Source organism: Marmota marmota, unplaced genomic scaffold, assembly GCF_001458135.2.
Source record: "Marmota marmota marmota unplaced genomic scaffold, marMar, whole genome shotgun sequence".
Lineage (NCBI taxonomy): Eukaryota > Metazoa > Chordata > Mammalia > Rodentia > Sciuridae > Marmota > Marmota marmota.
The window spans coordinates 2,448,058-2,463,777 of record NW_025999961.1 but is presented as its reverse complement, the minus strand read 5'-3'; the positions used below and the strand labels follow the sequence as shown (position 1 = coordinate 2,463,777).

General features: G+C 32.0%; 1 protein-coding gene and 1 non-coding gene across 2 annotated transcripts in view; one reads left to right on the top strand and one right to left on the bottom strand.

Moving 5' to 3' along the window:
- The window catches only part of Nup155 (nucleoporin 155), a 59,536-nt gene that overhangs the window by 35,801 nt on the left and 8,015 nt on the right, over nucleotides 1-15,720 (bottom strand). Inside the window, exons 4-13 of the mRNA XM_015496353.2 lie at nucleotides 15,418-15,488; nucleotides 13,600-13,692; nucleotides 12,977-13,143; nucleotides 12,215-12,320; nucleotides 10,270-10,343; nucleotides 8,997-9,088; nucleotides 7,609-7,706; nucleotides 6,997-7,149; nucleotides 4,352-4,452; nucleotides 1,648-1,818 (exon numbers count right to left, since the gene is read on the bottom strand). Of these exons, the coding sequence (XP_015351839.1) occupies nucleotides 1,648-1,818; nucleotides 4,352-4,452; nucleotides 6,997-7,149; nucleotides 7,609-7,706; nucleotides 8,997-9,088; nucleotides 10,270-10,343; nucleotides 12,215-12,320; nucleotides 12,977-13,143; nucleotides 13,600-13,692; nucleotides 15,418-15,488 (1,126 nt within the window). The remainder of the gene's footprint in view (nucleotides 1-1,647; nucleotides 1,819-4,351; nucleotides 4,453-6,996; nucleotides 7,150-7,608; nucleotides 7,707-8,996; nucleotides 9,089-10,269; nucleotides 10,344-12,214; nucleotides 12,321-12,976; nucleotides 13,144-13,599; nucleotides 13,693-15,417; nucleotides 15,489-15,720) is intronic.
- LOC125616762 lies at nucleotides 11,690-11,796 on the top strand. The gene has a single exon (XR_007347505.1). It is a non-coding gene; the product is annotated as a U6 spliceosomal RNA (small nuclear RNA).

Sequence of the window (15,720 nt, the reverse complement as noted above, 5' to 3'; positions counted from 1 at the left end):
ATACCAGGATAAATTACAAATATATAAAAGATTTAAAGGATAAAATAAAACCATACTAACACTAGAAGAAAAACAGAAGCAACAAGATGTGAATTCTTTTATAAATCTGAGAGTAAGGAAGCTAAATATGACATAAATGCTAGAAGATCTTCATTTTGATTATTTATAAACTTGTCTTTAAGGGAAAAATCTTAATGAACAAAGTCAAATGACAAATCAGGAAAAATACGTCCCTGATTCATAAATTTCAACAATCTTCATTTTTTTTTTTTTTACATTTCAAAAGGGCAACTCAATAGAAATATAAGAATAGTAGTCCCTCCTTATCCTCACTAGATACATTCTAAGACTCCCAGTGGATGCCTGAAACTGTGGACTATACCAGCAATATGAAACCATGACAGTTGATCTGATAACAAAGATACCTACTCCGTAACTAACATGAAGACAGTATATAACCTGGATACACTAGAGACAGGAATAATTCATATCCCATGTGGACTTAAGCCAGAAGGCACAAAATTTTATCCCGCTATTCTGAACAACATGCAATTTAAAATTTGTGAATTATTTCTGGAATTTTCTACTAATTTTCAGATTGCATTTGATTAGGGGACAATGGAAACCTGAGAAAGTGAAAATGCAGATCAGGGGCACTACTACAGAGTAGGAACAGAGTGTTCACAGAAATTTAAAAAAAGTAAAATCTTACTCTTAATAAGAGGGTATTATATAATGGGGGAGGTTATGAGGAAATAGACATTCAAATACCATTAGCAAATATATACAGGGAAATCTGTTAATATCTATTGAAACTATAAATACACACCCTCTATGACCAAGAATATACAACACTACTGCTTTACTCACACATATACAAAATTACATATGCATACAAAAAATGTAGCATTACTTTTAAGGGCAAAAGATAATCCACTAATAGGGGATTGGTCAAACATGGAATATCCACATAAAGAAATAACTTTCAAATATAAAACAATGAGAAAATATTTTATATATATTAATTTGGAAAGATTTCCACGTCATATTTTTGAAATATAAAAAGCAAGGTACAGGACAGTCTATATTATATGCTACCAAGTATTTAGAAATACATTTGCATTGTTTGTATATTTGTAATAAATCCCTGAAAGTATACATAGATATGAATAACACAGATACTTGGAGGAAAGGGCACTGCAGTACGAGGGGGATTTTACTATACATATTTCCTGTGCTATATATACCACTTGAATTCTGTCAATGCATTAATTCAAATGTTAAAAATATCAAGAAAATGTTTTTTAATTAGGTGACAAGTATAAGAAATATTTTTGGTTGTTAGTTTGAATGATATTGGCCAAATTATATTGTTATATCATTTGCATGTATGAATATGTAACAATCTCACCATTATATACAACTATAAGGCTTCAATAACAAATGTGGGGGAAAAAAAAGGAAAGTACAACTTTTTAAAAGAGTTCTTTTGGTGGTATATTTGGTATTCACAAACATTCTTTAAAATATAACCATTCCAAAGTGTTTAAGAAAATGACTCCACTAAGTAACTACTTCAGAATATTTGACAAAAACATTAAACATCATTTCTCTTTTTTGTCTGTACCACAGAGAATATGTGCATACCTGTGCTGAGAGGAGAACGAATTTCTTTGGAGGTAATATGTGTTGCTGTACAACAACTGGAGAGTCAGTTATTGGGATATGATCCTTATTTAAAGGTGTAATTATTTTATCTACTTTCAATTCATCTATTGCAGAAAGAGCCCAAGAATGACCATCAACACGGGTTGTCATCTATGTAAAACAAATACACTTTTTACAATCATATTTAAGTTATACAAACTGAAAGCTTCTGAAAATAAAATCTCTACAAAATGTCCTCCAAAGTATGTATTTAACTCTCTATTCTCCTATTCTTTTAATCAACAATCTTTTATAAAATTATCTTTTCATACTAAAGGACAAATTCAAAGTTTTCTTAAGATGAACTGTAAATTCTATTTACTAGAATTATAATTCTCTCAACAACCAAAGAAAAACTATCTTTTACCAAATCTTCAGGATAGATTAATCTATACTAGTAGATTCAGTGCTTAGTTTTGCTGATGTATAGATTCCGTTCTCTTCTGAAGTTCTATTTGTGCTTTCTAAGGTAAGATTATTTATAATAAATTTCAAGCATACAAATATGTTGGAAATAAAGGAAATGTCCATATGCTCAGTATAAAGTTCCAACGATTATTACCAATTTGCCATATTTCCTTTCTCTATCTTTTTCTATGTTATCTCTTTCTTTTATTGAACCATTGGAAAGTTATAGACATCATACGTCACCCCTAAATTCTTTCACATACAGCTTCCCAAAATAAGAATGTTCTCTTATATAGCTATGATGGCATTATAATATTTACACATGTTAAAAATTTTCTAATATAATCCAATGCTTGGCCAATACAAAATTTCTAATTATCCCAATCTGTCTCTTCCTCTCTTTTTTCTTTTTTGGTATTGGGGATTGAATCTGGTGGTGCTCTACCACTGAGCCACATCTCCAGCCCTTTTTTATTTTGAGACAGGGTGTTGCTAAATTGCTGAGGTTGGAATTGAACTTGTGATACTCCTGCCTCAACCTCCCAAGTCACTGGGATTATAGGCATTTGCCATGGTGCCTAGACCCAATATCTCTTATAATTGTTTTTACAAAACTTAAAAATTTCATCAAAGTTCACAAACTATATTTGATGGTTGTTTTTTTCTTTTTAAATAAAAGTCCACATTTGTTTGAGAATAACTCTTGTATGACACAAATGAAATGATACCTGCCTCTTAAAAAAAAAAAAAAAAAAAGTTAACATTATTGAGTGTTTCTTATCTGCCAGGTGTTTTGGGAGGTTTATGTATGTGAACTCATTTAATCCCATAATAGTTCCATAGGTAGGTAGGTAGTATTATAAATATAAATTGCCAAAAACATACAAAGTCCTATGCTGCACAGCTTAGAGGTGGTGAAGACAGAATGCAAACCTAATCCTCCCACCCCTACCAGGACAGGTTTTATATCAGAGTTCCAAATTCTTCAATTTTATCATAGGACAAGGCTCATAGTAGATGCTTAGTAAAGTTTAAAGAATGAGAGAGAGAGAGAGAGAGAGAGAGAGAGAGAGAGAGAGAGAGAAAGGAAGGCACTTGTTACATTCTTATACATCCTCCTTCCACCTCAGTTCCTTGAACCAGGTGAGAAACTTGGTAGAGCTAATTCAAACCACACTCTCATTCCTGAGAGCTGGTATTTCCTTCTCCCACTTACACACATTTTCCCACTCCTCACAAATTAAAACGATCACATTTGAAAATTACCAGGAAATAGCCAGTGACAGCTAAAAATGAAGTCTCTGAAGAGATGGCCATAAAGGCAAAGTATCAGACATTCACACCCTAGTGGGTTTTTAAATTTTTATTTTTTTGTGGTGCTAGAGATTAAAACCAGTGCCTTGTGCATGCTAGGCAAGCACTCTACCACTGAGCTAAACCCCTAACACCCAAATGGGATTTTTAACCTGGTTTGATAAATAGGGCTGGTCAATGGGGAAAGGGTACCAAAAGGAGGAGGAGAGATGGTAGCCCCTCAGCTCATTATGGACAAGAGACTAAGATGGATGGCCCAGGTAGAACTACTGAGTCCCCTTAATCAGAATAACTATATCAACTTCATGGAAAATGTGGTTGTGTTCACAGCTAAACATTAGTATATATGAAGAAAAAAAAGGGGGGTAATAAAATGAAAAAAATGTTGGTAATTCTCTCTTATGAGGTTTAATTTGGCATTTGAAAATGTTTATAACTTAAAAAATCTAAAATTTAGGCAAAACTTCCAAGATAAAACTCTTTACGTCATAATTCCAATGGATGTCCTTATAGTTAATATATAAACAACTAAAAATATAGCACATTTAGATGGGACAAAGATAATTTCAGAAAAGATACATTCATTTATTTTTAGGTACATTTGTTTTCAATATGATTTCTAACCAGATAATATTATCAGAAGCAAATAACAACAAATCAGAAGATAAAGTTCTTTACCATATTATTCTTAACTTACTCATTATATATGTGTTAGGGGTGTGGCTCAGTGTTAAGAGAGCTTTACTAACATGTGTAGTGTCCTGAGAGATCAAACACAGTGGGAAAAGAAACACACATACACACACACCAATTTATATATATATATATATATATATATATACACATTCATATAAATATATATACACATAAATATACAAATAAGTAGTTTCTTTAGAATTCCCTGGATAACTGGATAACTTACCTGGGTTTCCATCATTGGCTTTTGGAAAGGAAATGTATCATGGTTGACACACCATAAAACGTCATTATCCTCATTTTCTGAGGCTGCCATCAATAGAATACCTGAAAGTTTAATGTACAAAATTTTTTCATGATATCAAATAAAATGCATCCACAATAATCTTAATAATAACAATCACTAACATTAATATATGTTAATCTTTATAAGCAAACAAGTTACAAAGTAAGCAAATACAAAATCCTTGAAAGTAGGAAGAGTGGGTAAAGTGATACATGCCTGTAATCCCAGTGACTTGGGAGGCTGAGGAAGGAGGATCAAAGTTCAAGGTCAGCTTTAACAACCAAGTGAGAGTCTCAAAATAAAAAATAAAAAGGGCTGGGACGTGGCTCAGTGGTAGGGAGAGTACCCCGGGGTTCAATCCTCAGAACCATGAAAAAATAAATTAAAAAAGAAGAGCAGGTAGAATTGCTAAGTAATCTCAATCTTATACTGTATTTCTTTCAGGTAAAAATTTACTTTTTTCATGTTATAACATCTCTGAAGTAAAATAGTTTGTAATTGGTAGTTTTATCAATAGAATTACTAACTTTATAAAAACTTAAGACGTTAACAAATGTGCCTCCAATCAATGGTATTTAACACACAATGAAATAATTTATGCACCTGTGAATTCAAACACACCATGAATAAGAGATGAATAAGAGAGGAATGTGCTAGTGCAATGTCAGAGATAAATGTGCTCTTAAAGCAGTATCTCAGCAAACTTAGATAATATTACAGTTTGATTTTAAAATATACTCTCCTATGCTCAATTCCATACTTTCCTGCTAATTTGCTCCTTTTATACTGATTTTGTGCTGTCAGTCTTGAATCCACTGGACAGGCTTAGCTGAGGGGTCACAATTAATTTGTAAAGTATATAACTGGAAAAGTAAAACATATAATAATAAAGATGCAACANAGGCAGGAGGATCAAGAGTTCAAAGCCAGCCCCAGAAACTTATCGAGGCCCTAAGCAACTTAGCACGACCCATGACTCTAAATAAAATACAAAATAGGGCTGGGGATGTGGCAATCAGTGGTCGGGTGCTCCTGAGTTCAATCCCCATATCCAAAAAAAAAAAAAAAAAGGCAGAGAGTCTGAATAGTTATTTCTCCAAATGAGACATACAGATCGGTAATAAAAATGTGAAAAGATGGCTCAACATTATCAGACATCAGGAAAAACAAATCATAATCACAATAGATAGATGCATCCAACAGGATAGAAATAAAAAGAAGACAAGTATCAGCAAGGTTGTGGTGAAGTCAGAACCATCATATAAGTGAGAATGTAAAATGGTTTATTTGCTTTGGAAAAAAGTCTCATGGTTCCTTAAATGTAAAACACATTACCATACGATTGGGCAATTCAAACCCTAGATACATACACATAAGAAATGAAAATATATGTTGATAAGGAAACTTGTACATATTTATAGTAGCAACATTCATAATAGTCAGAAATTATCAACAATACAAATGGCCACCAATTGATGAATAAAAAGTGATACATTGCCACAATAAAATATTATTCAGCAATAAAAGATGTACTGATATATCCTAAACCATGAATTAATCTGTATTATGTGAAAATCAAAGTCAATCATATATTGTATGATTCTACTTATCTGAAATTTCTAAAACAGGCAAATTATTAAAAGGGGGAACTGGAATTAGGAATAACTACTGATAGATATGGGATTTTTTCCTGGGATGATAAAAGTTCTCAAGTGAGTAGTTATGGCTGTACTATTCTTAAATAAACTAAAAATGAATGAATTCTGCCAGGTGCAGTGGTGCACATCTATAATCCCAGTAACTCAGGAGGCAGAAGGATTATAAGTTCAAGGCCAGCCTCAGCAACTTAGCAAAGCCCTAAGTAACTTAGTGAAACCCTGTCTCAAAATTAAAAGAAAAAAAAAAAAAGGATTGGGGATGTAGCTCAGTGGTAAAATGCCCCTACAAGGGAAAAAAAAAAATGAATTTTATAGTACGTGAATTATATCTCAATAAAAGCCATTACCTAAAAACGTTATAATAATACCTAATAGTGTACATTTGAAAAACTTCCATTTGCAAAGAAAAGTTTCATCTGGATGTTGAACAGTAAAATGTTGGAATAGACAGTATAATAAGCATAGAAAAGGCCTTAGAATGATTAGAAAATAAAAACAGATACATTAGAAATTTCAAAAATGAAAAAAGTAAGTTCCAATGTTCCAAGTTTTGATGTTTAGTAACAGTAGGCACAGTAACAGTAAAGTTATTCATGTTTTCCTGATGAGTCTAAAAGAAGAGAATTCAGAGAGTCTATTACACTGGGTATAATACTAATTTTGACAAGTTGAGTTCATACACAAACCCAATAACAGGCTAAAATTAAGACTAAAAAGTACCATAAAGCCTACAGTGTTTATGTACACACCCACTGAAAATGGTTAAAATATAATATTAATATAAAAAAAAGGATTCCTGGAAAAAACCTAAAGCATTCCAAACTTTACTGAAAAATTTATTAATGTTATTTTCAAATGTCTCAAAATGTCTTATAATTTTAATTTTTAAGAACGTCATCTTAAATCTGATAGTATTTCAGAACGTACCTTTACTATAAAGAGCTTTATGTACTTTTGAAGGCTTTTCCACTGTTGAAGATGCTGAGAATCCAGGAGGTAAGCGAATGTGAACCAGTGTCAGTGTATTAGGCCGTGCTAATGGCTGTCTAAATGGACAAGTGCTGAAATATAACCTGATACCTGATGATGGGGTAAAATTATGCATCAATAACAGAAAATAAAAGAAACTAAGGTACATGTGTATTAAAGCAATTCCATTTAGAAACACAGAACTGTTAAAATCATAAATTACTTTCCTCATTGATCTTGAATTATTAATTGGACCACCAGCTGAAACAGATTTCTAAGAAAATATCACTCAGAATTGAGAAATGAATCAACACATTTCAGTGTGTTCAGAACAAGCCAAGAAAGCCTGTGTTCCACTTCAGGCTATGACTAAGTGTGAACAACTTTAGCTTTCAGGTCTGGTTATACTTCTAAAAAATGAATAGACAGAATCAGAAGAAACTTCTATTTTTAAAAATTCTTAATTTTATGAATATCAATATGACTTGAAAACATTTATAATCATAAATTTCCAAATCTAAAAAACATCATACTAACAGCAATAGCAGATACAAAAATTTAAAAACCTACCTGCATGTGTGACAGCCAATAACTGACAGTCCAATGATTCAGAATTTTCAATCACTGCTATCTGAACAATTGGCTTAAAAACAGAACGATCAATGGTCCTAAAAATGAGGAGAAAAAAAAACTTGTGTATTTCAAAAATGTGTCTGATTTATAAAATATAGTTTTCATCATTATACCCACACGTCTAAATATGCTAAACTAATTTAAATTAACCTCTGAGAAAAGTAATAAAACAGAAGCAAAAACTCTAGACTATACATTATTTAAGTGAATACTGTTAGGACTAACTCTTTTCAAAGATTGGAAGAAAAAGGCTAACACCACTGGGTGAATGGTTCCTGGGGGACAAAGGGTGCTCAAATTACCATTGTAATAAAGTAAAAGGGAAAAATGAATTTTTGTAATGAAGAGATTCGTGAGTTGTGGGTTTTTTTGTTTTGTTTTGTTTTTTAACCAAAGGGAGCTCTACCACCAAGTTATATTCCTGGCTCTTCTTTTTCTTTCTTTCTTTTTTCTTTTTTTTAACTTTTGAGACAGGGTCTAAATTGGCCAGGCTGGCCCTTAACTTGAGATATTCCTCCTCATACTAGGTCACTGGGATCACAAGTGTGTGCCACCATACCTAGATGTAATGAAGAAATTTGTAAGTTCACATCAACTGTGTAATAAGTGTCTAAAAAATTTATTACTAAAAATCTAATTGTAGGGAAAAAAGACAAAGTCAGAAATAGGTACATGATAAAGAACTTCTGTCTCTCCCTCCCAAATGTCAACATTATAAAAAAAGCAAGAAGAGAGCGCTCTATATTAAAACCACCCAAGCAATTCAAAAATTCCAATTGAAGAATTTGAAAAGAACAACTACAGAAATTTGGGGACAATTTTAATATGAACCATATGATTATAGTTAAAACACAAGATATTACAAAATTACTATTAATTATCTTAGATATAGTAATTGTACTGATGGTTACATATGAGGCTTACAGAGAAGAAGGAAGCTAAAGAACCTAAGGGTGAAAGGCATTATGCCTGGAATCTACTTGCTAATGATTCATTAATAAAGAGTGAGCAAATGAGGCAAAATGTTAACAACTGGGGAATTTAGAGAGTGAGTTTATCAGTTTTTGCCATATTTTTATTTAAAATTTTCTGTGGATTTGGAAAAATTTCCAAAGAAAATTAGGGGTGGTCTCAAAGTTGACAAGGTTGGCCTCAAACTCATGATCCTCCTGCATAAGGACTCCTGAGTTGCTGGGATTATCGGCACACATCACCATATCCAACTTCCTTTAACATTTATGTTTTAGATATGTTTTGAAAGAATAATATTAGTATACTACTGCACATAAATGTGTTATTATGTCTGCCAACAAATGACATATTACCTTGCAATGTTTCCAGCAGCAGAGACAATAGCATTCTGGGAAACTGAGGCCACTCTACTCATTCCCTGTCCATCTTGGCCCAAGTCATAAACCTATGAATAAAAAAATTACTCTCACTTAAACATAATTATATACTGTATATATTTTGTTAGATAAACTTTTCCCTTTTAGGGATCCTCCAATTTTGTTACTTAATACGGGTATGGTAATGTTCATAGACTTAAAAACTCATAAAAAGAGGCCCTAAGAAGCAGTTTTAATGTTTTGTTTTGTTTTTTTTTTTTTTAATTTTTTAATCAGGGAAATGCAAACCAAAACCATACTAAGACTGCATCTCACTCCAATTAGAAGGGTAATTATCAAGAATACAAACAGTAATAAATGCTGGAGAGTATTGGGGAAAAAGGTACACTTGAACATTGGTGGTGGGACTGCACCACTCTGGAAAGCAGCATGGAGATTTCTCAAAAATCTAGGAATGGAACCTCCATATGACCCAGCTATCCCACTCCTTACTATTTATCCAAAAGAATTAAAATCACCATACTATAGTAATACAGTCACCCAATGTTTATAGCAGCACAATTCATAATAGCTAATTTATGGAATTAACCCAGATGCCTATCAATGGATAAATAGATTAAGAAATTGTGGTATATATACACGATAGAGTTTTTACTCAGTCATAAAGAATAACGAAACTGGCATTTGCTGGTTAACAGATGGAAACAGAACATCATGCTAAGTGAAATATGCCAATATCAGAAAATCAAGGGTCAAATGTTTTCTCTTATTGTGGAAGTCAGAGTAAAATAAAGGAAAGGAGGAGAGGACTGGATATCAAGAAGATATAGTGAAGAACAGTAGAGTAGAAGAAGGAGATTGAGAGGGAGAAAGACGAGAAAGGAAAGGGGAAGTAATGCAGAATGAATTTTTAAAAAATCAAGCTATATGCATATATGAATATACCACAGGGAATTTCACCTTTATGTATAAGTAGAAAGACCAATCATAAATACTAAATAGATGAGAGTAAGATCAGTAGACTAAAGGAAGAGAATGGGGGAAGGCAGGAGAGAAGGAAGTGGGGGAACACGAACCAAAATAAAATTCCATGCATATACAAACGTATACCTATAATGCTCTAATAAAACACACATACACACACACACACACACACACACACACACATACACACACAGAGTTAACAGAAAAAGTTAAAGTAACTAAATCTTTTCTACTCTTTAAATAGTAGCATAACATGAATACTTACCTGTATTACTCCTTTCTCTGATCGTGTATATAAGATATTTCTAGAATTATCAATTGCAATTTGAACAATAGGGTCTAAAGGCAGAAAAGAAAAGAAAAAAAAAAAACCCAACAATTAACCAACTGACACAGCAGCCACGTACAACAAATTTAAATTGCTGAATTAGATAGAACTGTCCATTCAGGGGCTTTCATTTCTCTTGGTTGGGAGTTAAATCCCAGGGTATGTAAATACATAAGGACCAAATCAGGAAGCATTTAGATCAGACAACAGATGTCAAATACAATGACAAGGTAAGAACACCACAGAAAACTTACTCTAATTTTTTTTTTTTTCTTTTTTTGGCTATCGGGGATGGAACCGGGGGCACTTTACCATTTAGCTAATATTCCCAGTCCTTTATATTTTATGGTAAGGTCTCACTAAGTTGATGAGGCTGGCTTCGAACTTACAATTGTCCTGCCTGAGCCTCCTGAGCAACTGGGCTGTGTCACCATGCCTGTCTCTAAATGAATTTTAAAGAAAACAAAATACAATTTCTACAATATTTCTTCATTCAACAATATTTAATGTTTATTATTTGCTAGAAACACAGAGACTAATTTATATTATTTTTTTCAGAAAACTTCCAATTTAATAATTCATTATGTAAAGGGGACACATTATTAGCACATTTTAGTCAACAATGGATCATATATGTATAAAGTGATCCCATAAAATTATTATCACCTCATGGATGTTGCAGGCATCTTAGTTTCTATAAGTACAGTCTATGATGTTAGCACAATGACAAAATTACCTAACAAGGCATCTCTCAGAACACATCCCTAACATTAAGCAAATCATGACTAAAAATTCAGACATTTAAGGTATATTTATCTTATTTCACCAAAGCACTTAAAATCATTTCCTCTGTTTAAACCCCTCAGTTTATTAAAAACTTATATATATTATATATTATATATATATATATTTTATACTTGAAATTTATTATAGATGGCAAAACAGGTATTAGATGTCTGAATCAATTGATCAATCTCTCTCACACATACACCCACCCACACATTTTAAATGTTTAAATATGCAGAGCTACTTTGGACATGTTTTTCATGATTCTATGTGTATAAGAAATAAATAATTTGAAAATAAAACCCATTCTTTTTCTACATTTTCTAATCCCTTTCTTTTAAAACATCTTATGAACATAATAAATGCTATTTAAAGTGACCACGTATGTTAATTAAGAATGAGGAGCTGGAATTGTGGCTTAGTAGTAGCACACGTGCCTAGCACACGTGAGATACTGGGTTTGATCCTCACATAAAAATAAATAAGGGTATTATGTCCATCCACAACATAAAAATAAATAAATAAGGGTATCATGTCCATCTACAAGTAAAATATATATGAAAGAATGAGAGTGCTTGCTTCAGGAGGACATATACTAAAATTGAAATGATACAGAGAACATTAGCATGGCACCTGTACAAGGATGACATGCAAATTCATGAAGCGTTCTATATTTTGGGGGAATGACAGTGGAATAAGATAGACATTATTATCCTCTATGCATGTATGACTATACTACCAATGTGACTCTACCATATTGGTGAAAGGAAGAAGTTGTGCTCCATTTGTGTACAATGTGTCAAAATGCATTATATTGTCATGCATAACTAATTAGAACAAATTAAGGGGAAAAAAAGAGAATGACAATGTCTGAAGAAAATGTTAAGTAAACAACATTTTAAAAATTTGTTTTGGGCTGGAATTGTGGCTCAGTGGTAGAGCACTTGCCTAGCATGTATGAGGCAATGGGTTCAATACCCAGCAACACATAAAAAAACTAAATAAACAAAATAAAGGTATTGTGTCCATCTACAATTAAATATATATATATTTTTTTTAAATTTTGTTTTAATTGCCAAATTTGTTTCCTACTTACCATCTTCTGAGAATGTAAATTGTAGCAAGGAAGGAACAAGGAAAGAAAGTGAGCTCTTTGAGTGGTTTATCTTCCTACATCTTTGACTAAACCAACCTGCTTCTGCCTTAAAAGAAAAAAAAAAAAAGAAGACTGATAAAGGTGTGTAACTTATAACAACTGCTGATTACTCAAGTCTTCATGTACCAAGGACTACAAATGAAGTGAGATCTGTCATTCAAAACTAACTATTGACTTTAGTCCTATAATTAAAAATATCTATCAAATAAACTTTCAAGACATTATTGACAAGTCGAATGAGAAAATATAATCTAATAAAAACACACATGTGTTTTTATTAGATTATACTAGTTTTAATAAAAACACTATGTGCCAGGTGCAGTGGCACACACCTGCAATCCGCCACCGCCACCCCACCAAAAAAAGTACACTTCTTATTTACTAGAAATCACACACATAAGCACACATGCTTATATAAATACTATATATACACATATATTATTGTATGTATCATGTTCTACAAAAACATACACACTAGAGACCCTGGGTCCAATTTTTCTTATAAGAAATAGAACTAATAAATTTTTTTGACTTTGGGAAAAGAGCTGGGTTTTACAAATACAGAGTAGAGATAGAAGACTATAGCTTTAGTTGTATGCTTGAATATTTTCCACCAGAATATTAGAAAATTAAAAGCTTATCTTTCCCTACTTCATCAAGAGGGAGGGGAAAAAACAGAATGTTTATAAGTGTCAAACTTACTTGGTATGCTACTTCATATAAACAGCCATCCTTTCCAGCCAAGAAAATTCTGCCATTATCAGTTGATGTTATTGTTAAAAGGTAAGTATTATCAGTGGGAAGAGAATATAAAGGATCTGGAAGCAACTGCATTCCGCCAGACATACTATCATTAAGAATCCCAGAACCTATTTTTTTTTTTTTAAGAAAAAGTACAAGAATCAGTTTATTGGTTTAATTTTAAAATGACCTTTACATTATTTTCAAAATTGATTTTATTATTGAATTCTTATTACTATACCCCAAAGCTTCTATAGTATACATTTTAAAATTACTATAAAGTGTGATACCAATAATTTGATAAATTCAAATAAATAGAAGCTTTTATATATATATATATATATATATATATATATATATATATATATATATATATATACATACATACATATATAATGTAGTAAAATATCAGGCAAAAAGCTAATCCAAATTATTAAACTTTGGCAAAGATTGTAAGGATTTGGCAGTAATAATCATTAATTTGACTCACTGGAATTCAACATTTTACCCAGATTGATTTTTAATTATTATATTAATTGACCAATGTATTGCCATTTTAAAAACCAAAATATGGATTACCATACCTGTCTGCAAATTGGCATAACTGAGTCCAAGAATTACTATATCCACGGGGGTTGCCAAAACCAAGAGGTGTCGTATATGAGGCTGAAAGATGCCTAAGGTAAGGTAGACACAGGGAAGAAATTATTTGCATGTAAGCATTTATAGAATATGGTTTTACCTTTAAAATGAGTTACTAGTTAAATAGCAAATTAAAAAATCTGAATCTAGCCGGGCATAGTGGTAAATGCCTGTAATCCCAGAAGCTCAGGGGGCTGAGGCAGAAGGCTCACAAGTTCAAACCCAGCCTCAGCAACTTAGCAAAATGTTAAACAACTCAGTGAAATCCTGTCTCTAATAAAATATAAAGAAAGGGCTGGGGATGTGGCTCGGCAGTTAACACCCCTGGGTTTGATCCCTGGTACAAAAAAAAAAAAAAAAAAAAAAAACCAAATCCAGTTAATTCTGGTGTTAAAATATTACTATGCTTGATCATTTAAATAAGTAAATAGTAGTCGAAAAGAACTACCTTAGGAAACATTGAGTTCAATATTTAATGTCATTTAAAAGCAGTGTTACAATACAAAATAGTTTAGATTTATTTACCTTTGTTCATTTATTTTGCAGTACTAGTGACTGAACCAAAGGGTATACTACCACTAAGCTATATCCTCCATCCTTTTTATTTTTGACAAGGTCTTACTAAGTTGCTGAGGTCTCAAACTTGAGATCTCTTGCTTCAGCCTTCTAAGTAGCTGGGATATCAGGTGAGAGACACAATGCCCTGCTTATAACACATTTTTTGAGAGTCAGAGTTATCGATAATTTTTAGTAGCAAAGCTCATAATAGTTTAATCATCAAAGATAACACATTTGTCTCAAATTAAAGACTGCCACAATTTCAATTGTGTAAAATAGCATTCTACTTATCTGTTTTAGATGGATAATTTGTGTGTATTACAGCAGAGGGCAGAAATGGTCATTAACTTTTTAAAAAATATATACATTTTTATAACTTTATTTTTTTATATGGTGCTGAGGATCAAACCCAGTGCCTCACCCTGCTAGGCAAGCACTCTACCACTGAGCTACAGCCCCAGCCCTGTCATTGACTTTTATATGAATAAACTTTTAAATGAAGAAACAGGACATAGATAAAGACATCAGGATAAAGACTATTCAGACTCTATGTATGGGGAAATACATTTCCAATAATGCAATCAAATAAACAATGTACAAAAATGCATGTTTCTACTTACATGAATAGTTATAATTTCAAAATGGCTGCAATCTTAAAAAATTTTTATTTAGGCCTTGCCAAGAAGTAAATTTTGCCTAATGCTATGTCTTGTTGGAGGGTGCATTCACGGATATATATTAAAGTTAAATCAAACTATTGTTTATCAGTACCTTAGATAGAAGATTTGCTATTACGAAACTGATAGTATTAAGTTACACAATGCTTTTAATTTCTCTAAGGTTTATTCTGAACTTTGTTCTTACTTCTACGGGCTGTCAAGACCAAATAAGCAAAATAAAGTTCAAAAATATATACTTTAACATTTAGAAGATAAGAATAAGGGGCTAGGGATGTAACTCAATGATAGAGGGCAATCCCAGCACTATTAAAAAAGAGAGAAAGAGAGAGACTTACATCATGAAAGTAAATAAACAGTTAAATATTCCTAATCATTTTCTATTCATATTTCTAATTACATGTAATTCAGAATAAAACTTCAATGGTAAATTAAAATATTTTAAATGTATTATTTGATCCTAAAACATTCATAGTCTTATGTATATACAAACATAAGTTTATCTCTTATATTTTTATTGCTTACCAGCTTTTGGTTTCACAAGTCCCACAGCAAGGATTGTCTCACTAAGTCCATCAAAATAGGCAAGGTCTCCTCTGTCAATAATCGAAGAAAAACATGTTATATGTACAAAGAAAACACAGTCTTATTTTATAGCTCTTTATTGTTGAATAAATTTAAACATAGAATATGATAAAAAAAAAATAAATAAACCAGCAAGCAAAACTAGTTCGGTCCCAAGATTTAGGGACACAGACCTGCCTAAGGCTAAGCCTGAAATGGGAAAACTATACCACATTGCAAATCTCTCTCCAACAAGGCTTCAAA